Here is a 24737-nt window from a genome sequence, read left to right on the forward strand (position 1 = left end):
AATCATTTCAGACTTATGAGATTCTTTGAGCCTAGATCCCAGACAAAGAATGGGCTGATCATTCCCTATCACTGTCTTTCCTACACAGGCAATAAGAGCAATATTTTGATAGCTACTGGGATGGTGCTGTCTTTTTTGGTTTCAAAAGTGGAGCCCTTATTAATTACTTTCTCAAGTAAGAACATTGATCTTCATTACATATTTAATTTTAAACAGCAAGGGCAAATTTATTCTGAAACTTCTAACTAATCTTCTGCAGCATGAAATAATGGATCACATCTGAGCCCAGAACAGTATCATGAGCCACAAATAGCACAGTATTCAGTTCATACATTGAGAAGGGGCTATAATCTTCATTCATGAAATTTAAGTACATTCTCCTTCTGCTTGTGGTTTCTCATTAGACCTTGCAACCCGGAACTGAATTTGACGAGAATGTACAACAAATTTATTCAACTATTGTATGAAAATATTTTAGGCTAAAAGGAAACCACTCACTGAATAGCAGAAGCTTCAAGTCATCAAGAGGCACATGAGGGAGGGATGGCAGGTGTACAGGCTATGTATGTGACACATGAGCACTGGAGTTGGTGAGATACAGTGTATGAAGAAGATCATGTGGATGTGTGGGTTTGGAGGGCATGACAGGACAGAGAAAAGGGAATCTGTTGGGTAGAGTGTGCGAGTATACTCTATTAGTGGAGCCTGAGGCCAGGAGGGCTACAGACCTGAAGGATAAATTGCAAGAACTTTGTTCACAAAATTTTTCTACACTTACCGTTTACTTATTGTGCATGGTCTCCTTTGTTATACTCTCCTCCACAATTGATACACCACTTCCAGTGCTGTTTCCCATTCAGGAAGCAGTCACAAGGTTTTCAACTCTGGAAGTAAAAACAAGTTCGCAAGGGCCAGGTATGAAGAGTATGTAGGATGAGGCAGCACAGTGATTTCATTTTTTGTGCAATAGTCGCACACCAACAGGGATGAATGTGCAGGTGCATTATTATAATACATGAATTGTCTTGCCACATTTCAGGCATGGTTGCACGGACCTGAGGACCCACTGTAGGAGGCATGACGGTGACAGTACCATCATCAGAGAGAGCAGTGACATCACAGCTGTAGCATACATCAGGGTTATGTGTGCAGGATGTAGATGCTTGTACTTTTTCTTAGCTTTTGGTATGATAGTCTGTCCAGAGTCTTACATTCCTGTATTTTTTCTCTCTCTGAAAGATGGTGCAGTCTGGTGAGCAGGGAGAATGGTGCTCTCCACTGTTGACACAGATGGGAGGGAGTGCCACAAGAAATGTTCGTGTGTAAATGATCATCCACAATCACTACAGGCTGGGCTGGCATTGCAATATGAAGACATGCCTGAATTTCATACACTGGAAGCACCGTATAGGGGGGAGGAACATAGTGTTTCAGGTCAGATCAGTATACCAATACCTTGACTTTTCAGGCAATGAATTGCCCCCAAAGGCCAAAATGAAGGCCTTGGTAGTAACCTTATTATCCTTTGGTCCCATATGGATATGATGGACAAACGCACACCCTGTTGCTCCAAGTTTGCGCGTAGCTGATCATCAGCCTGCAAGGAGGAGGTCATGATGGAAAATGATGCCGATGCAAAATGATGCCTTGAACCATATTTAGACTACTGTGGGGAGTGATAGTCACCTGATGTCACCCTGCTTGTCACAATCAAACAACACCCGTGAATAGGCAAGGTACGCTGTTTTAATCAAAACTGACCCACTCTTTATTTTGGAGACGGCTGCAACCTCCCCGAACTTATCCTCTATATTCTCCACAAAGAATAATGGCTTTCTGGCCTAATAAAAATCCCCATCTGTCATCGTACAAACCACGTATTGGGGGAGACTACTACTCTGCTTGTCATTTAGCCATATGTTCCTCCCACGGCATAGTCAGGGATGGAAACGTTTTGGGGTCATATCTCTCTGCATTGAACGAGTTCTTTCCTTCTGAAGAGATTGATGGGGCCACATGAACACCAGCAGGAGAATGCTTCATCTGCTTCACATGCAAGTCATCCTCCAGGGTGCCAACCACTTTGAGTGGGGGCTCTCCCCATGGGTACCACCCAGCCTCGGCAATGGCTACCTGGCCAGCAATCTGTTGCTCTGTGTCCCCATGACCCAGTCACGACAGGCACATACTACTTGGCATGAATCTACATCTACATAGATACTCCGCAAGCCACCATAATGTGCATGGCGCAGGATACCGTGTGCCACTACTTGTCATTTCTCCAACTGTTCCACTTGCAAATAGAGCGAGGGAAAAATGACTGTCTGTTCACCTCCATAGACGCCTTAATTTCTCATATCTTATCTTCGTGGTTCTTATGCGCGATGTATGTTGGCAGGAGCACAATCATTCAGCAGTCAGCTTCAAATGCAGCTTCTCTAAATTTTCTGAATAGTGTTTCCAGAAGAGAACACTACCTTTTCGCCAAGGATTCCAATTTCAGTTCCCAAAGCATCTCTGTAACACTTCAGTTTTGTTTGAACCTATTGGTAACAAATCTAGCAGCCATTCTCTGAATTGCTTCGACGTCTTCCTTCAATCCGACCTGGTACAGAACATAAACACTCGAGCAGTACTCAGGAATACGTCGCACCAGCATCCTATATGCCGTCTCCTTTACAGGTCAACCACTCTTTGCTAAAATTCTCCCAATAAACCAAAGTTGACCATTTGCCTCCCCTACCACAGTTTTCACAAACTTGTTCCACCTCATATTGCTTTGCAATGTTGCACACAGATATTTAAACGACCTGACTGTGTCAAGCTGTACACTAATACTGTACCTGAACATTACAGGTTTGTGCTTCCTACTCATCTGCATTAACTTACATTTTTCTACATTTAGAGTCGGCTGCTATTCATCACACAAACTGGAAAGTTTGTCTAAGTTGTCTTGTATCTTCCTACAGTCACTCAACTTCGACACCTTAACCATACACCACAGCATCATCAATGAGCAACTGCAGACTGCTGCCCACCCTCTCTGCCAAATCATTTATGTTTATAGAGAACACCAGCCCTATCACACTTCCCTGGGGCACTCCTGATGATACTTTTGTCTCTGATGGACACTCACCATCGAGGAAAACATACTGGGTTCTATTATTTAAGAGATCTTTGAACCACTCGCATATCTGTGAACTTACCCCACATGCTCATACCTTTGTTAACAGCCTGCAATGGGGCATCGTGTCAAATGTTTTCCAGAAATCTAGAAATATGAAATCTGCCTGTTGCCCTTCATCCATAGTTCTCAGTATATCATGTGAGAAAAGGGCAAGCTGAGTTTCGCATGAGCAATGCTTTCTAAAACCATGCTGGTTCATGGCCATAAGCTGCTTAGCCTCACGAAAGTTTATTATATTCTAACTGAGAATGTGTTCAAGGATTCTGCAGCAAACAGAAGTTTGGGATACTGGTGCGTAATTTTGCAGGTCTGTTCTTTTACCTTTCTTATATACTGGAGTCACCTGCGCTATTTTCCAGTTGCTTAGGACTTTGTGCTGGGCGAGAGATTCATGATAAATGCAAGCTAGGTAAGGGGCCAATGCCGTAGATGACATGGGGAGTTTTCAATTCAAGGACCAATAGTGTGACCTCTGCATGGTCAGGGGGCTACCACCGACCAGGTATTTGATCGCCCCCCCTCTCCTCCCACAACTAGATGGCTATCATGCTTGGTTTTGGGCATACTACCTTTCTGGAAACGAAGGGTGCAGCAAATGCTGGGACCCTGAGGTAGCCATGTATGTACTCATAAAAGAGTTGTGAGGCACCTGCAGAATGCATTCCGGGCAAGGGAATTCTACTCACTGCAGATATGCCGTTCACAGGAGCAAAGCTTTATGGGAGCGATTTCTGGCTCTGGAAGAGGTGACATCTGTAAAAAGGCAGGTACTGTTGACGGTTAGTGTACTTAATGTGGACACAGTTGTGGATAGAACCATCACCCCACACACAACAAAAACCCCACCCCAGTCCTCCTGCCAAACTGAAATCCTGGAATTGTGCTTCGATGACTCAGAGCTTCTGCTATTTGATTAGTGGTCTCCTTTACCCCTATGGTATTTATGTTCTGCCATATGTTGTATGAGTGTATCACTTTAAGGATGTCTTGTCCCATCCAATACCTAACGGACAAACTGTATCCCTCTCCACATTGAGTCCCACGTAACAACGGCATGTGATGAATGGTGGAAGTACTTCAGAAACTCATGCCATAATCCCTACTTCTTGTCTATAGTGGTCAACCAGACTTCTGTCTCTCTCCTAGCCAAACTGCAATTTTCTTTGCAGATGAACTGCTAGCTCCATCTTTTTCATCTTTAAATGATGATGGTGTCCTCTTGGGTAAAATATTCCGGAGGTAAAATAGTCCCCCATTCGGATCTCCGGGCGGGGACTACTCAAGAGGACGTCGTTATCAGGAGAAAGAAAACTGGCGTTCTACGGATCGGAGCGTGGAATGTCAGATCCCTTAATCGGGCAGGTAGATCAGAAAATCTAAAAAGGGAAATGGATAGGTTAAAGTTAGATATAGTGGGAATTAGTGAAGTTTGGTGGCAGGAGGAACAAGACTTTTGGTCAGGTGATTACAGGGTTATAAATACAAAATCAAATAGGGGTAATGCAGGAGTAGGTTTAATAATGAATAAAAAAAATAGGAGTGCGGGTTAGCTACTACAAACAGTATAGTGAACGCATTATTGTGGCCAAGATAGACACAAAGCCCTACAAAATCAAATAGGGGTAATGCAGGAGTAGGTTTAATAATGAATAAAAAAAATAGGAGTGCGGGTTAGCTACTACAAACAGTATAGTGAACGCATTATTGTGGCCAAGATAGACACAAAGCCCATGCCTACTACAGTAGTACAAGTTTATATGCCAACTAGCTCTGCAGATGATGAAGAAATTGATGAAATGTATGACAAGATAAAAGAAATTATTCTGGTAGTGAAGGGAGACGAAAATTTAATAGTCATGGGTGACTGGAATTCGTCAGTAGGAAAAGGGAGAGAAGGAAACATAGTAGGTGAATATGGATTGGGGGGAAGAAATGAAAGAGGAAGCCGCCTTGTAGAATTTTGCACAGAGCATAACTTAATCATAGCTAACACTTGGTTCAAGAATCATAAAAGAAGGTTGTATACCTGGAAGAATCCTGGAGATACTAAAAGGTATCAGATAGATTATATAATGGTAAGACAAAGATTTAGGAACCAGGTTTTAAATTGTAAGACATTTCCAGGGGCAGATGTGGATTCTGACCACAATCTATTGGTTATGAACTGCAGATTGAAACTGAAGAAACTGCAAAAAGGTGAGAATTTAAGGAGATGGGACCTGGATAAACTGAAAGAACCAGAAGTTGTAGAGAGTTTCAGGGAGAGCATAAGGGAACAATTGACAGGAATGGGGGAAAGAAATACAGTAGAAGAAGAATGGGTAGCTCTGAGGGATGAAGTAGTGAAGGCAGCAGACGATCAAGTAGGTAAAAAGACGAGGGCTAATAGAAATCCTTTGGTAACAGAAGAAATATTGAATTTAATTGATGAAAGGAGAAAATATAAAAATGCAGTAAATGAAGCAGGCAAAAAGGAATACAAACGTCTCAAAAATGAGATCGACAGGAAGTGCAAAATGGCTAAGCAGGGATGGCTAGAGGACAAATGTAAGCACGTAGAGGCCTGTCTCACTAGGGGTAAGATAGATACTGCCTACAGGAAAATTAAAGAGACCTTTGGAGAGAAGAGAACCACTTGTATGAATATCAAGAGCTCAGATGGAAACCCAGTTCTAAGCAAAGAAGGGAAGGCAGAAAGGTGGAAGGAGTATATAGAGGGTTTATACAAGGGCGATGTACTTGAGGACAATATTATGGAAATGGAAGAGGATGTAGATGAAGACAGAATGGGAGATAAGATACTGCGTGAAGAGTTTGACAGAGCACTGAAAGACCTGAGTCGAAACAAGGCCCCGGGAGTAGACAACATTCCATTAGAACTACTGATGGCCTTGGGAGAGCCAGTCATGACAAAACTCTACCATCTGGTGAGCAAGATGTATGAGACAGGCGAAATACCCTCAGACTTCAAGAAAAATATAATAATTCCAATCCCAAAGAAAGCAGGTGTTGACAGATGTGAAAATTCCCGAACTATCAGTTTAATAAGTCACAGTTGCAAAATACTAAACGCGAATTCTTTACAGACGAATGGAAAAACTGGTAGAAGCGGACCTCGGGGAAGATCAGTTTGGATTCCGTGGAAATGTTGGAACACGTGAGGCAATACTAACCTTACGACTTATCTTAGAAGAAAGATTAAGAAAACGCAAACTTACATTTCTAGCATTTGTAGACTTAGAGAAAGCTTTTGACAATGTTAACTGGAATACTCTCTTTCAAATTCTGAAGGTGGCAGGGGTAAAATACAGGGAGCGGAAGGCTATTTACAATTTGTACAGAATCCAGATGGCAGTTATAAGAGTCGAGGGGCATGAAAGGGAAGCAGTGGTTGGGAAAGGAGTGAGACAGGGTTGTAGCCTCTCCCCGATGTTATTTAATCTGTATATTGAGCAAGCAGTAAAGGAAACAAAAGAAAAATTCGGAGTAGGTATTAAAATTCATGGAGAAGAAGTAAAAACTTTGAGGTTTGCTGATGACATTGTAGTTCTATCAGAGACAGCAAAGGACTTGGAAGAGCAGTTGAACGGAATGGACAGTGACTTGAAAGGAGGATATAAGATGAACATCAACAAAAGCAAAATGAGGATAATGGAATGTAGTCAAATTAAATCTGGTGATACTGAGGGAATTAGATTAGGAAATGAGACACTTAAAGCAGTAAAGGAGTTTTGCTATTTAGGAAGTAAAATAACTGACGATGGTCGAAGTAGAGAGGATATAAAATGTAGACTGGCAATGGAAAGGAAATCGTTTCTGAAGAAGAGAAATTTGTTAACATCGAGTATAGATTTAAGTGTCAGGAAGTCGTTTCTGAAAGTATTTGTATGGAGTGTAGCCATTTATGGAAGTGAAACATGGACGATAACTAGTTTGGACAAGAAGAGAATAGAAGCTTTCGAAATGTGGTGCTACAGAAGAATGCTGAAGATAAGGTGGGTAGATCACGTAACTAATGAGGAGGTACTGAATAGAATTGAGGAGAAGAGAAGTTTGTGGCACAACTTGACTAGAAGAAGGGATCGGTTGGTAGGACATGTTTTGAGGCATCAAGGGATCACAAATTTAGCATTGGAGGGCTGCGTGGAGGGTAAAAATCGTAGAGGGAGACCAAGAGATGAATACACTAAGCAGATTCAGAAGAATGTAGGTTGCAGTAGGTACTGGGAGATGAAGAAGCTTGCACATGATAGAGTAGCATGGAGAGCTGCATCAAACCAGTCTCAGGACTGAAGACCACAACAACAACAACATTGCAGAGAAACACATTTCATTTCATTAAGGAACAGGTTGTCTTCTTTGGTGACCGAAGGATTTGGTGTGGATGTATCTGTGGCAGACTGGATCATTCTGAACACTGAATGAGTGTTCACACACAATCAACTGGCTGCACAGTATCTGTTTTACCTTACAGAGTATCAATTTTGGCAAACTTCTCTCTTATTCTGCACTTACTTTAGGACGGAAAGAAACAGCAATTTGTCACCGGACTGGAGGTTGCTTTCCACTTCCAAATGATTCATTGGGCAGAATCACTATGACAGTACTTCATATTGTAAAATCGATGCAGGGAATAACCATGTTTATGTGCTAAAACATGTCATTTTTCCCTTTATTAAGAAGTCAAATGTTCCATGAACATAAGATATTCTCAACCACTCAGGCCCTGGGTAGGTCAAATTACAGTCCTAAAGAGGGTTATATGACTGCTTAAGGGAACCACACCGTGCTTCAGGTCGAAAAAAACCGATTTTTGAATTGCATCATATTTCGATACATTAAGGTTTTATTCAAGTACTCTGAAAAGGATTTTGCTGAAAAAAAAATTTTTCTGAGCATTTAAAGAGGACGTGTGTTTATGTGCCACGCCCACTTTTCTGCATGTATTTTAGATCTTTATATCCCCTACATTGCACTTCCCCCCCTCCCCCCCCTCCCCCCCCCCTCCCCCGAGTAGTTGTTATACTTACGTTCTCAGTGATTGTTTATGTGTGTTTTGTTGTGTTTATTGAAGATGAGGAAACATAAAGGCATTTTCAAGAAACGACAATTTAGAGGAAACAAGTTTAGAAAGCTTTCTGTACAAGAGGTTATGTCGCCTGGCAACAATGTTTCTAATTGTAATTTTTCAACAAGTGCATCATCAAATAAGCTCTACCATTTCAAGAGACTTACAATGAATTTACTGTAAGTTACAAGGGGTGCAGTAACATTATTATAAATTTGAGAATATTATCAGATGTAATTTCTAAATTTGTACAATGTGGACAGTGTGGTGAGTCACAGAGTGTGAAAATTCATGAGAGTGCCAGTGGGAGAAAAGGCCTAGCAATTGCTTTGGATTTAATTTGCACTAAATGCTCAGTTGTGATTTCATTTACGAGTTCTTCAAAACCAGATGCAAGTGGCCCTTATGAAATGAATACTAGATTAGTTTATGCCTTAAGATCCATTGACAAGGGCATGGCTGGAGGGAGAACATTTTGTTCAGTGATGAGCTTACATCAACCACAAAATAAATTTGAAAAACTGACTGCAATATTAGAGAAAGCTGTATGTGAGGTCAGTGAGGAAAGCATGAAACTAGCTGCTAGGGACGCAATGGAAGAAAATGATGGATGTTCGGATATTGCAGTTGTACTTGATGGAAGTTGGCAGAAAAGAGAACATACTTCTCCAAATGGAGTAGTGACTGCCATGACTGTAGACACCAGTAAAGTGTTAGATGTGGAGACAGTGTCTAAATATTGCAAAGTCAATGAACATAAAGAACACAACTATGTGGCTAATTTTAGAGGAACAAATGCTGATATGGATGTTCATGGAGTACAACAAATATTTCATCGCTACGTAGAAACAAGAGGCGTACGGTACACCAAATATTTGGGTGATGGTGACAGCAAGGCATACAACAATGTGGTGAACTCTAAGCCATATGGAGATGCCATTATTAGCAAAATAGAATGTGTAGGCCATGTTCAAAAATGTTTGGGAATAAGGCTGAGAAAACTGACTGTTGATATGAGAGGCAAAAAATTAGAAGATGGAAAATTATTGACCAGACAGGGTCAGTTAACTAAAACTGAAATAGAAAACTTGCAGGTATACTATGGGCGGGCAATTAGGAGAAATAAAGAAAATATGGAGGCAATGAAGATAGATGTTTGGGCCATATTCTTCCATAAATCCTCTACTGATGATAAGCCATGTCATGGATTGTGTCCATCAGGAAAAAATTTGTGGTGCAAATACAATAGGGTTCAGGCAACTGGAGAATCTTATTCTCACCAGTATTCTCTTCCTGCTGCTATTATTACAGCAATTAAACCTATTTTCAGAGATTTGGCTCATCCTGACCTTCTAAGGAAATGACTGCATGGGCAGACACAGAGCCCACATGAATGTTTCAACAGCATAATTTGGAACTACCTTCCTAAAACTGTATTTATAGGCATGCATACAATGAAACTAGGAGTTCATGATGCTGTTATTACATTCAATTGTGGTCATATTGGATAGCGTTGGGTACTGAAAAAGCTGGGAATTAATCCTGGTGAAAATGTGATCACTGGGCTGCAACATTGCAATAAAATGAGGATAGCTGATGCAGACAGGTCTGCATCTAATATGGCCAAGAAAGCAAGACAAACATCCAGTAAGGGGAAAAAGAAGCTGGAAGACCTGCCAGAGGCCATAGAAGGGCCATCATATGCAGCAGGACAGTTTTAGTAAACTGTAAGTAACAAATTTAAAAAGTTCTTTCTTTAAAGTCAATTTCCCGCAAACTAAAATTTTCAGTACATATGCCCCATTATATCAGAAACTATCATAGATAAATAAATGAAATTTTCAGAGACTCTGCATAACATAAAAAGACACCTCCGGTACTACGTTCATTGATATTCCCCCATTAGAAACTTCACAAAAAATATTTTCTGCAGAAAAAACTTAATATTTTTTGTTAATAAATTTAAAAAAGTATTTCTTAAAACCTATAAAATGGATAAAGTAGATTTTAGTACAGTTGACTCTATTAGCATCATGTAACATACAGTATAAATAGTAAGGTCCTGCATCAAATAGTTTTTTTCAGAAATGGGTCAAATACTAGCCTAAATTAACATGGGTTGGATAGGCAGGGTGTGGTCCCCGTAAGTTTCTAAAATGAAGAAATAACGTAAGTACTGAGTCAGAAACTGACTGTAATGTCGTCTCATAATCCAAGAAGTTATACCAAGCTTGAGGCGTTGCACCTTATATCGCTCCTATCTAGAACCTGTGTATTGGGAGAATGACTCATGCGTGCAGTGACAGATGGTCTGAAGCAGGTTAAGTTGAGTACGTAGTTCTAATTTTCATCTGCTAGAGCACAGAAGACTTTCAAGAAACAGGTCAAGAGATCATTTGTTTGAATTGTTCTGTTTATTTCTTGAAAGCTTTTTTGTTTATTTATGTTTGTACAGTTTTGTATATGCTTTTAGTAGTGTGAATGATGCATGAATGTGGTCTAAAGTAAATATGTAGATCATTGTTCTACTGATTAATGCTGTACGAACTAATATGAGGAAGTTTTAAGACAGTGTGAATGCAGACAATGGGGAATTTTGTATCATAATATGTTAAGTAAGTTTATAGTAAAAGGAAAGCTAATTCGAGAGCAAATGAAAATAGTTAATAACATACAGTAGAAAGAAAATATCAGAATGTTAAATTTTATTTCGGGAAAAAGTACAGTTCGAAAGAGTGTTATTTGTTGATTGGTTAGTCATGAAAAGCGCGGACTAACACAGGAGAATAATGTTTTTCTATTGGTCTTACAGAAAACTGACTAATCAGAATGGGGTATTCTTCACACGCCTCTTTTCTTGGAGATAGAGAATGCTTACAGTAGTCTAAGTAGTCAAGAGCCCAGCCTTTCAATGGTACCGACATGTGTAGTATGAGCTCCGAAGGAAGTTATGATTTGCTGGTTTTAGTTGTGCGAAGTGTCTTAAAGTGGAGACATATTTATTCCGGTGCGTTTTCTAGAAAGTACGGATTTTTAAAGTAATTTTACATATGAGAAAAGACAGTAATTCTGTGTGTCATATTGAGCAGATAGGTGACAACAAACTTGAGCGCATTACATTAGACACCAATAAACTTAATAGTATGGCGAGCATTTTCATTTAAGGACAACCCGTGCTTAGTAGCTGTTCCGATTTCAGGAAAAATGTTACCATAAACTTGCTAACATGAATGAAATGGTTTGAGTTTGACTGTGTTAAGATTAGCATGGGCTTGGCGTGAACTTTTACATTATCAAGGTTCAGAATATACCGAAGTTTTGCCAGTATTCCCAGCTTTCATTCAAAATTAAGGAGTTCACAGGTAGGTGCATGTAGAGGACAAAAGGAACCACACTGCCACAAGCTCCTGATCTCCTGATTCCTTGAGACAATAACATGTCAATGTTACACTAACTCAAATAATTGGAACTCACTTACAGAGCTGAGAGCATTGATCAGCCTCCAGTTTGGTAACTCCGGATATGCAAAACCCATAGCCATTCAGTAACGTTCAAATTTCCTGAGGTGCTGGCCATTTAGCATAACCAGGTGACCACACGTAATGTATTAAATGCTACTAATACAGTGAGGATACCCCCCACTCCCTCTCTGGGCAATATTAAGAGTTGTATGTTGCTAAGTAATGAGCGACAAAATGTTCTTGGGTGTGTAATACATATATTCTTAATTATTCTTTTCTGAATTTTTAATATGTACAGTATGTTACTTGGCTTTCTCATAAGCAATTACATACCTTACAGGTGATTTGCAGCCTTGTTGTTGATTCACTGTAACTATGGAATCCTATATTCTCCGGGTTCACGTCAGCATCACTGGACAATATTTGCAGTACAACAGCACAGTTCCACAACTGAATTTCTCAATACTTAACACATATACTCCAGTTTATACTCTCAACTATATTCCGACCTATGAAATAGAAAGTGACAAAATCTGCTATATCTTCATTTTTATGAGTTACATTTGAATTCATCTTTGGTTCTGTATTGCACAATAAGGGTCTTCAACATGTTTCGAGTAAAACCACTTAGGTGGAATTGAGTTTCTGCATTACTGAATGTACTAATTATGCATTAAGGATTTTTTCAGGTGAATTTTGTCTGTGTTGTGTAGTATATGATGGAAAAGTCCTACAACCATGATGGAGTAGGCTGAACTTCACAGTACGTTCTACACAGCCTAAATAATAAAAGACTCTTATTATTCACTTCGCTATTGATGTATTCTTCAATGATAACTTACTTTCTGCTAGTGCATTGTAGGTTAGATTCTCTCTAACATCTCTGTAATTTCCCAAGTCTGCTCAAGAATCTGGGACAAGAGAAACTGATTCCAAAATGCTACATTCAATTTGACAGTTAACACATCATAAGTAGCAATTATATATAGTTTTTGATACAATCTTTTAAGGAAGTAATTTTAACTTCTACAGAAGCCTTAGCTGGATAGATTATCTTCTTTTTGACACCAACACCTAATTTAATTTTGAGGCTGTGTGAAGACAAGTCACATGCATAGCCTGTACTATCATCCACCTTGTGTCTTAGTGAAAGTAGCAAAATTGAAGTGAATGATTGGTGGAGAGTCAACTCGAAAGTTTTACCAATATGGAACACATTGCCTTCATGCTTAGCTACTCAATTTTCTGGATGCATCCAACTCAGCTGGGCATTCCTTCAACTTCCATAAACGATGACTTAGTGATGCAATTCTGCAGTGTCTAGTTAGTTCTTCTATTTATCCATGCTTGTTCATTTCAGAAATCTTAGTCTCATTACTAGACATGTTCTAGGGCACTACTGTTAGTGCTAGAGAGGCAAAAATTCTTGGCAGACCATTGTGGGCAAAAGCTAGGGATAATGAAATGAGTTTCTGAAGTTCATGAAGGGTCCTAATATTATTTTACTATTTTTGTGCATCTACATCACCCCTGCAAGTTTGCAGCATCATCATGGGAATAAGTTGTAACTGATGCAGTACAAAAACTGATGTGAGTTACAAAATTTCCATTTTTTATCAAATCACAAAGCCTAATTTACCTTTCTTTTCATTCAAGCCTGACGTTTCTCATCAATTCAGGTGTCTAACACTATGTTTATCATACTACACTACTGGCCATTAAAATTGCTACACCAAGAAGAAATGCAGATGATAAACGGGTATTCATTAGACAAATATAATATACTAGAACTGAGATGTGATTACATTTTCACACAATTTGGGTGCATAGATCCTGAGAAATCAGTACCCAGAACAATCACCTCTGGCCATAATAACGGCCTTGATACGCCTGGGCATTGAGTCAAACAGAGCTTGGATGGCGTGTAGAGGTACAGCTGCCCATGCAGCTTCAACACGATATCACAGTTCATCAAGAGTAGTGACTGGCATATTGTGACGAGCCAGTTGCTTGGCCACCATTGACCAGACGTTTTCAATTGGTGAGAGATCTGGAGAATGTGCTGGCCAGGGCAACAGTCGAACAATTTTTGTATCCAGAAAGGCCAGTACAGGACCTGCAACATGCGGTCGTGCATTATCCAGCTGAAATGTAAGGTTTCACAGGGATCAAATGAAGGGTAGAGCCACGGCTCATAACATATCTGTAATATAACGTCCACTGTTCAAAGTGCCATCAATGGGAACAACAGGTGACCGAGACGTGTAACTAATGGCACCCCATACCATCATGCTGGGTGATACGCCAGTATGGTGATGACGAATACACGCTTCCAATGTGCGTTCAGCACGATGTCGCCAAACACAGATGTGACCATCATGATGCTGTAAACAGAACCTGGATTCATCCGATAAAATGGCGTTTTGCCATTTGTGCACCTAGGTTCGTTGTTGAGTACACCATCGCAGCCACTCCTGTCTGTGATGCAGTGTCAAGGGTAACCGAAGCCATGGTCTCCGAGCTGATAGTCCATGCTGCTGCAAACATCATCGAACTGTTCATGCCGATGGTTGTTGTCTTGCAAACGTCCCCATCTGTTGACTCAGGGATCGAGATGTGGCTGCACGATCCGTTACAGCCATGCAGATAAGACGCCTGTCTTCTTGACTGCTAGTGATACGAGGCCATTGGGATCCAGCACGACATTCTGTATTACCCTCCTGAACCCACCGATTCCATATTCTGCTAACAGTCATTGGATCTCGACCAACGTGAGCAGCAATGTCATGATACGATAAACCGCAATCGCGACAGACTACAATCCAACCTTTATCAAAGTCGGAAATGTGATGGTATGCATTTCTCCTCCTTACATGAGGCATCACAACAACGTTTCACCAGGCAACACTGGTCAACTGCTGTTTGTGCATGAGAAATCAGCATCTAGTTCTGCTATCTTATTCAGTACAGTAGAACCTCAGTTAACTGTCACTTTTGGGACAAGGAGTTGGTCAGAACACTAAAAAGGTCGGATGATCAGAGGAAAATGAAGCAAGTCATTTGCATAGCTCATAACAATGTGATAAATCAAAATTAAGTAAAAAATTACATTTCTAATGAAGAAAAGGGAAATCAGAAAACTCTAGCACTAACAATCTGTTTAAAAAGTGTAAAATGTATTTTTGTTTCAGTTCCTTAAATCTTGACTTTGCGGCTGAATCACACCACTTCTTTGTCCACAGCTGTAGCTATTGGCTGTTGTTCCAAATATTTGAGAGCACTCTCAAACACACCCTTTGCTGCAGAATGGCTGATATTTTTGTCTTCTTCCTTTTATTCATCATTTGATTCCTCTTGCCAACACTATACTGAGGATGGACGGTGACCGACTAACAAAAAGAATATGGAGTTTCACCCAATCTAAGAAAACAAGGCCGAGATGGTTTGAAGAATGTGAAAAAGATCTTAGGCAGATTGGTATCTCAGAGAGACAAATTTCTGATTCCTGACAGGAAAAAATTTAGAAGATTGGTGAGGTTCTACTGTACTGAATAAGATAGCAGAACTAGATGCCGATTTCTCATGCACAAACAGCAGTTGACCGGTGTTGCCTGGTGAAACGTTGTTGTGATGCCTCATGTAAGGAGGAGAAATGCATACCATCACGTTTCCGACTTTGATAAAGGTTGGATTGTAGCCTGTCGCGATTGCGGTTTATCGTATAAAACCAAGGTTTTAAAATGGCATCAACATCCAAAAGATGGATAGGACCTTTGTCTGAAGAGCATAAACAGGCACTTCGTGGTGGACTCAGAAGATACTTGCGGGGAGTCAAAGCTGGAAGAAGAACAAAACCTTGACACTAAAATGCAATTGATCATCTTCAAGTTCTTCATTGGTAGCAGCAGTGTCACCACCTGCTAGTCATTCATCTACATCAGCAAATTGGAGAGCATTCTGAAGAGTTTGCAAATCAGTGACTAAAACTGCCATGTTTCTGGAAGTTCTTGCTCCTGGTTTAGGCTAGGACAAACCTACTTTGGTGATTTTTTTAAGAGTTATTTTCTTAAGCTCTTCCCAAGTTTTAGTAACTGTGTAAATTGAATCATTTATGTTGCAACTTTTGATTGCTTCAAAAACATCCACAATCCCTCCTGCTTTCTCTGACAAAGTGTCTTCTACAGTCCCTGGTTTTTGGTACAGCTGAAAAGCTTTTTCTTTCATGACAGAGCCAGAAAAGAGGGGAGGGGGGAGGGGAGTCCCCTTACATCTTTCCTGGTAAAAACACACACACACACAGTGTCATACAAGAGGTCAAGTTTGGGTTGTTTCAATGCTTTTCTAGAGTTCCAAGCATTTTTACCATCTGATCTATATTTAACTAAAAAACTTCAAAATCTTTTTGGTTCTTTTTCTAGTCTTTAATGGCTATCACTCCAACACTCATTTCAGAGGCAAATTTATTAACTAACTCGCATTTGCACAAGTCTTTGGAGAACACTTAGTTTATGTTTGATTGTGTACACAAAACATTTCCTTTTCTGGTTATCTTTCAGAATCCCTGACACATTTTAATCACAAGTTAATAAACTGTACAAAACTACATTGTAACTTTAAAATTAACATGCATACAGAAACAAACATAAAAAGCACACACATAAAACAACAGATTAATGATTACAGTAAAGTGAGCAGTCTGGTAGTAAAATAGTCCGTGAACTGTGCAGGCATGAGGAGTGTACTGTTGTGACAGGAGTAAAATTCATTGATAACAATGGTGTGCTGTTCAGCACGGAGTGTAGAAGGATGGTCAGAAACACGGTCAGATAATCTGAGGAGTTAGTTAAGCGAGGGCTGGATAATCGAGGTTCTACTGTATATCCATCATTCAGTTTCAAAATTTGCTGACATTATGGTACATCATCTGGAAAGGTTAAGCCTCCTCCTCTTCCTTACAGGTTTAACTAGGTTCCATATCTTTAATTCCTTGCACTATTCCTCCTTTTTTTTTGTCCAATATGTACTTAAAGAAGAGTGAGTCAAGTTCATCTTCTAGTGTAACTTCTGTTTTGATTTCAAAGGGTTAGTCAAGATTATTTTTATAATCTCTAGCAGTGTTCCAGTGCTACTATGTCAAGTACTGAATCATGCCAGTGGAATCACATGTCTTTTTAAAACCTACAAAATAAATACATATTGTCTTTCTCTCAGCATGTAATATCTTATTAAGATTTTCAGATTCAATATTTGTTTACCAACCTTTTTGGAATCCTCACTGATATCCTCCCAGTTCGTGCTTGAATTATTTTAGCTGTTTTAAGATGGACAGTAACAGGTGTGTATCTTCAAGCAAAAATCGAAAAGATATTATAGTCTATACAAAGGAATGATGTTAATAACTACAGATCATTTTGATCCTATCAATTACATCCAAGAAGTATGTGACTGCTTAATTAAGTTCCTGGAAGGCAACTGTTTATTGAGCCCTCATCAGTTTGGCTTAGAAAAAGGAGATTAATAATTGGGGTCCTATATTCATTTCTAAATGAAAGTTATAGTGTACCCAGTGACAGAAAGCATACAACAGGAATATTCCTTGATATCTCACAAAGTCCTTTCAACTTATCAACCATGAAATACTTATGGATAAACTGCGGGCAGAGAACAAAAAAGTTGTAATCACCTAAAAAAAAAAAAAAAAAAATGTTGTAAGCAGACAGTCAAAGGAGCAAGTTGTCAGACAAAGTACTCAACGTTCGACACTTGGTCCACTTCTGTTTATTACATTTATCATTCAAAAAGGTCTACCAGTAATATTTGCTGATGACACCAATATACATACTGTATTCAAATCACTGTGCTAATGACCTCCATAACACTATTTCTGACACAAATTCCTCGCTGATAAATTGGTTAAACACAAACTAACTATTATAATGTTGCACAACACAATATTAGAATCCCCACCAAACAACTTTTAATTCGTCTCCACATAGCGGAAATTACAGACACACTGAAGGACATTACAATACAAACAAGCACACAAAATCATGGGTACATAAATCACAGTTTAAGAGCGAACTGTTTCTTAATCACAAAAACATTTGAGTGGCTGAGGGCCCGTAGCTCCAGCTTATATACTGCTTGTTTGCACACAGTGTAGTGCTTGCTGCACTGAGTGATATGGTCTCTTTAGGCGACCCATGCAGGTGCGTGCTGTTTAATTATGTGCATTTATTTATTTATTTATTTATTTATTTATTTATCCTGTGGATCACATATTGTACAAAGTACACATGATATAGGACAAGTCATTTTTCTTAACAAATATGTAGTTTGGAGAAAAAAAAATAGGCAATGGACTGCCATTTAAAAAAATGTACACAAAATTGTTCGTTGATGAATATAGTAACTTCACATACAGAGAATACAAACAATTTACATGGGAAACTAAGAAACATGTAGGCAATGTAGTGCTACTTTAAATTTACACAAATAATCACTGAGATTACAGAATAGTGAAAATGTCAACTGGAAACACAACAGAAGGACAATGTCATTTAAAAACTACATTAAACATGAAATTAACATTGAGATTTCACAGACAATTAAGTTTTAATACTAATAGAATGTGTACTTGTACATTCAAAAGCGAGTTGAAAAATTTTGGGAAGTGAAACTGAAACATAGTTGTGTATAGTAGAAATTAGGTTATTATTTTGCCTACAGAATGTTTTACTCTAATCACAGTATTTTACAAAGGAACTTTATAATTTTTCATTTCCAGGAATTCTTGTACTGAATAGAAACAGTGCTTTGTCAGAAATGCCTTTAGTTTATTTTTAAATATTGGATTTGGAGCTGTTTTTATTTGTTCTGGAATTTTATTGTGTAATACGACACCCAGATGAGTTATATATTTTTGGTATGATGATGTCCTTGAAAAAATTTGATGGATATTAGATTGCCCTCTGGTATAATGAGCATGTATATCATTGTTTCAGATTAATTTGCCTGTTCTTGAGAGGTATTCCCTGTTGAATAGGATTGTTTCTTGAATGAATAGGGATGGGATGCTTAGAACATTAAGTTTTATAAATTGACATTTACAGGATTCCAGCTTTTTGAGGCCACAGATTATCCTCAGTGCTCTTTTTTGTAGTTTAAATATATTTGTGCTGTGAGTTGAATTTCCCCAAAAGATGATTCCATAGAGGAGCAATGAGTGGAACTGCGCATGGTATGCTTGCATTAGTGTGGATTTACTTGTAGTAGATTTTAGTATTCTTAGTCCATAGCACAATGATGAGAGTTTCTTTGATAAGTTGTTTATATGTGTGCCCCATTTTAAATTTTGTTGGACCCATTTGTTGCATTTACATTCTCAATTTTATCGTTATTTAACTTTACTTGGATAGTTTTTTGACTGGATGTGGGAATTAGATGGAAGTTGATACATACAGTTTTCCCACTATTAACAATTAGGCCATTTTTGTTAAACCACTCAGAAAGTTTTTCCATAGAGTTATCAGATATTGTCTGAAGGAATTCAGGGCTAGATCCAGTCAACACTATGCTTGTATCATCAGCAAACAGGATAGTTTTTTGTGGGCTCATACGTTCAACAAGATCATCTATGTAAATGAGGAAAAGTAATGGCCCTAGAACAGAACCCTGGGGAACACCATATCTTATTGTTCTTTCCTCCGAGAGGAAAGCTGTGTTATTTATTTTATTCTGTACATTAATATCGTATTGAAGTGATACCTTCTGTCTGCGGTTTTGTAGGTAAGAGCATAGCCAGTTGTGAGCCACACCTCTTATTCCTCTTCTTTCCAATTTAGCAAGCAGTATTTTATGATCTAGTACGTCAAAGGCTTTAGAGAGATCTAAGAAGATGCCTGCAGCTATATTATGTTGGTCAATTGATTTCAGTATGTGGTCCAACAGTTCAAAAATTGCTGTCTGGGTGGATAAAGATTTACTAAAACCATGTTGTTGAATGCTGATTGGTGCGTTGTTTTTTATGAAATTTGTAAGCCTGTCTTAAAAAAGTTTTTCCAGGATTTTTGAAAAGATGCTTAATATGGATAATGGTCTATAATTGGATACTAAATCAGGGGAACCTTTCTTTAGTAATGGTGAGACTTTAGCTATTTTGAGAGCATCTGGAAAAATGCCAGTTTTTAATGATTCAATGATTCACTGTATAAGGTTACCACACTAACGGCGTATATAAATTTTTGCACATCAGATGTTTCATCAAGGAAAGATGACAACAGATTTCAAAAAGTATAGATGAATCAGAAGGTAACCACTAAATTACTCAGAGTGTGGCTGGATGACACTCTATGGTGGGCCATACATTTAAAAAGTTTTTGTGCTAAGCATTTAATGTCCTGAGTAATGTCTGTGACATTCCAACACTAAAATATGCATACTCTGAACTTGTATACTCAACAGTCACATACTGCATTTCATTTTCGGGCATCTCACACAGAAAGATATTATGTGGAAGAGAATAATTAAGATAATGAGACAAATTCCTCTCTCATCCACCACTCAACATCTATTTCTGGAGCTCAATATCCTGTCAGGACCTTATATTTATATTCACAAAACAGTCTGTTTTATTCATGAACATTTACACATTTTTAAAAAGAATAAAGACATCTACAATCACTGAACCTGTCATTCCAGTTACCTATCTATAATTAGTCAATGATTATTTACAGGTCTCAGCAGTGTAAGGCACTTTTGAGTTGTTCTTCAAAGCTACCCAAAAGCTTAAAATCGAATGGAAAAGGATTCAGAGTAAAAGTAAAAATGTTACTTCTGAAGAATTGCTTCCTTACAGTAGAATAATTCACAAATGCCAGTCTAAAATAACCACGCCGAATATTTTCTTGTGCACTGTAAGTTTATAGCTGATTAGTTCATTCTACAGACATTACTATTATTTTTCTTATTATGAATCTAAAATAACTAAATTTTTTTCATGTGTGCCATTTTTAGCTAATTTATTTAATTCTACAGATGTACCTGTTGTTTTTCTTTACGAGCTTATTTTACTGTAATTATGACTTGTCCCACATGCACTGCTTTTATCTTATTACAAGTTAATTATAATATTTACATGAAATGTAGCTGTGACTTGTTCCAGATCCTTGTGCAACAACACACAACAGGATTTCTGGAAACAATAAACATCAAATCAAATAAAAAGTAATGTTCCTTACCTACACAAACGTCATAGGCCAGACCACATATGTAAATGTCAGTCGCATTTCTCTGTTTCAATTCAGAGAACAATGTTGTATCTGCTAGTTTTTTATTATCCCAAAACACTGAATAAGAATCAACTTCAGGATTGGTGCCTTTGTAAATTTTGATAGCATTTTCCACAATCTACAACACAAAAAAGAAATATAAGAGGGAAATAATATCAAATGAAGGTAGTTTATGTAAGGAGCTTAATTATAAATTACACCAAATTTCAAACACATGAAAAGCATTTCTTGATTAGATGAATAGGTATGGTGAATACCATTATGTGAAAATTTTGCACAAGATTAAATACAGTGTGTCACGATTCCTGTGAAAAGGCATATAAACAGTTGATTTTGGGGACTTATTTATAGAATATTCAAATTTCCTAAAACATTCTACTATGTAGAAATAGGCGCACTCTCTTCTGAGGCACTTCAGTTGCAATATTCCACCAATAACTCAGAATTTACAATTATTAAATGATAAATATCTGCAGGAAGTAGGGATGAAACTGGTAACCCAGAGATCACCAGCCAGTAAAACTGTTGGTATATAACTTAGAAGCACCATTTCTATCTCTAACACCCAATATATTTTTTGAACAGGGATGCTTCCCTAATATGTTACAGTATGCAGATGTGAAACCTGTGTTTGTGAAAGGCTTCACATGTGACCAAGCAAGCTGGGATATTTTTACTTCCCCTTTTGTTTTGCCGTCTGCCTCCTTAAAATTCAGTTTTTTTTCATTTTTTACTAATTACTATTAACATATATGAGTATAATCTGCATTTTCATAAAAGAGAAAGGATGGCCCTCAGTTTTAAAGAATATAACACCAGATCTAATTTTATCCTTAGTTTATGTATGTAATTCGTTTTCTAATTTATTTTGACTATTCCTTGTTAATATTTTTCATTATAGGGTGAAATCAGTAATTTTTTCATAACTTAAATCTATTGTTGACTTATAAACAAATATAAATTCCGTTCTAATTATAAACATTTGGGAGACGAAACACTGGCACTCTTTAAGTATTTATTTGGTTCTATTTGAAAACATGTTAGCAAAGCCTGTCATTAATTAATTCCAAAGTAATTACCAGTTTTGTCAAAAGTATTGTTTGTATAACTACATCTGTTAATTTCATCATTGGAACAAATACTACAGCTTAACCCTTGTAGTAGAAGAAACTGTTAAAAAGACACAATTTTTTGACATATTCACTTAATTTAATGAGTTACGTTTTAATTGTAATTTCTGCATCTTAAACAGCGAACAATGTGTAGTTTCAGTGCCTACTATTATGATGATATATAAAGGCCCAATTTTTGGTCCTGAAACAGTCAGTCCATCGCCGATTTTCAGACGAGAAACTCGTGCTGGTTAGGTCAACAACAGCATCAACTTAACTGTGAAATAAGTGTAAGAAAAATAGGCTGCATGTTAAAACAATGAGAGAATCTGTTCAATATGTCTTGTGTTATTGTGCAAGAACTGTGTAGTTAGGTTTTTTACTGCTCGTAAATGTTCAACAGCAAACTATTGTAGCAGTATGCTGATAGAATAGAATAGAATATTTTTATTAGCCTTTCAGTATTTTTCATACACTTGGCTTCGTCAAAGTTTACAGAGGGTTTTAGTTTCAGTACGATATTCAAATAGTTACAGAAAGGGGAGAAAAGGAACTAAAGACCTTTTCTTCAGCATTATGTAAAACGATGTTTTATACAGGAATTAAATACACACATAAGAAAAGAATCACAGTAAATAACTAGCTTATATAATATCAAAACATTTTCTTCATAACTTCGGTAAAACATATATTTTGATGATTAGTTTCTAAGAATTCTTCAGTTGTATAGAATTCGTTGTTTTTTAGCCAGGTTTGCAATGTATTCTTATATTTATTTAGTGGTACTGTACGAGCTGAGCATGGTAACTTATTGAAAAATTTTATGCTTAAGTACTTATAGTTATTATGGACTACAGCAAGTCTTGTGGAAGGCAAGTCCAGCAGGTGACTGTTTCTAGCACTGTGTGCATGCACATCACATCTCATGTTCAATTTTTTCAGATTTTCTCTGCCATATATTAGACAGTTATATATGCACATGCTTGGCACTGTCATTACGCCAAGAGATTTAAAATAATTTCTGCAGGACTCTATGGGTGCTAACCCCTCCATGCACCTGATTGCTTTCTTCTGCCATCTGAAAATACATTCAGCCCCTGGTGAGTTACCCCAAATCAATATTCCATATTGCAGTTGGGAATGAAAAAAAGCATAGTATGAGTGGAGTAGCAATTGCTTGCTCACACTGTTTCTTAATTTATATAATAAGAAAAGTACTCGTGCTAGTTTACTACATAGATAATTGGTATGTCCTTCCCATGAGAGCTTTTGGTCTATGATTAGTCCAAGTAATTTCACTGTTTTGTTTTCATTTTTAGTTACTTTGAGATTAAATATTATTTCTTCTGTTTTTGTTTGATTTATGCACAGCTGGTTAGCCTGACACCAGTAATTAGCCATTTGCATCATTTCTCTATTTTTGTCCAGTACACTCTGTAAGTTCTGTCCTGTTTGCCTGCATAATACTAGTAATGAGGCTTATCGAAAGTTAACCAATAGTGCACTGGCCATATTAACTGTGTAATATTTGGGGGGGTTGTGAACAGTGAAGTAAAGAACAGTGAAACACTTCTGTGCAACTGTTGGCTACATCATTTACGTAGTCAGTGTTGAACTTCCACCCCCCACCCCCCTATTTTTCAGTCAGTATAGCAATGCAGTACGTCCACACCGAGTACAATCAACAAAGAAATAAAGCAGGTAAATGTCACAAGCAGAAGGGATGGGAAAGTGTCACCTTATTATTATTCTACCAGTAATGTAGAATGTATTTGAGAAAGTAGGTGAAATACATTTCCAAAATTTTCCTGCAAAATTTGATTGTTCTAAGAAACAAAATTCATTCCTATCAGGATAATGCACTGCAGATGGAAAAACAAACTTGTCTAAAAGGGTGACCACAGCATTGTACATTGGAGCTGTAATCTTTTGTGATATTACCAGACCTGTGAACTGGTAAACCATGCATTGCTCTCAACAAAAATTTTCTGGGTGCACTGTCACATCATTAAATAAAACACTTCAAATTATAAAGTAACACATATTTTGGCTATGATGCAGGGGTTTGTCTTATCAGCCATGCCTTCCTCATCCACACCTTAGATAAATATAAGATTAGGGACCATGCTCCAGAGTGGCCTGCAGATGTGGAGAAAAGAAGAAAATGAAATGAATTTTATTTTAAGTGAAGTGCAGTATAATGAGATGTCCCTCTAGGCTAAGTTTTAAGGGGAACCCTGTTTCTGCCCTGTATGAACGACTAACCCTACAGAAAGAATTCTCTATCATTTCTGTTAGTAGTGATGAATCTGTCTTAAGCAAAGGTAGTAATACAATAGAAGTTCCGGATTATATTGTAAAAACCCTCAGTAGCCCTTGACATTTTGATCAAAAGTGAGCATATCAAAAAGCATATGATAACAGTTGACTACCAAACAATCACAATAAATCATTACAATTAATATGTAGAAGAAGTTGATGTAATCAGATTACATCAATTCAATTTGAACTGTAACTTAATCTGGAATACACATGATGGAAAAGAAGGTTATAATTTCTAGCCACATTGAAGACGAGATCATTAACGACACAGCACAAGAATAGACTTAGTTTGTCACT

General features: G+C 37.9%; 1 protein-coding gene across 6 annotated transcripts in view; it reads right to left on the minus strand.

Moving 5' to 3' along the window:
• The window catches only part of LOC124721279 (nicotinamidase), a 284503-nt gene that overhangs the window by 89758 nt on the left and 170008 nt on the right, over positions 1-24737 (minus strand). For 5 of the 6 annotated variants that reach the window (XR_007006313.1, XM_047246164.1, XM_047246167.1 and 2 more), the window contains exon 8: positions 20956-21124. Coding sequence is in view for 5 of the 6 variants with exons in the window: in XM_047246164.1 (XP_047102120.1) it covers positions 20956-21124 (169 nt within the window). In the remaining variant the exon portion in view is untranslated. Of the gene's footprint in view, positions 1-19702; positions 20630-20955; positions 21125-24737 lie in introns of those variants that run through there. The other variant, XM_047246168.1, reaches the window with a different exon arrangement.

This window comes from Schistocerca piceifrons, chromosome X, assembly GCF_021461385.2.
Source record: "Schistocerca piceifrons isolate TAMUIC-IGC-003096 chromosome X, iqSchPice1.1, whole genome shotgun sequence".
Classification (NCBI taxonomy): Eukaryota; Metazoa; Arthropoda; class Insecta; order Orthoptera; family Acrididae; genus Schistocerca; species Schistocerca piceifrons.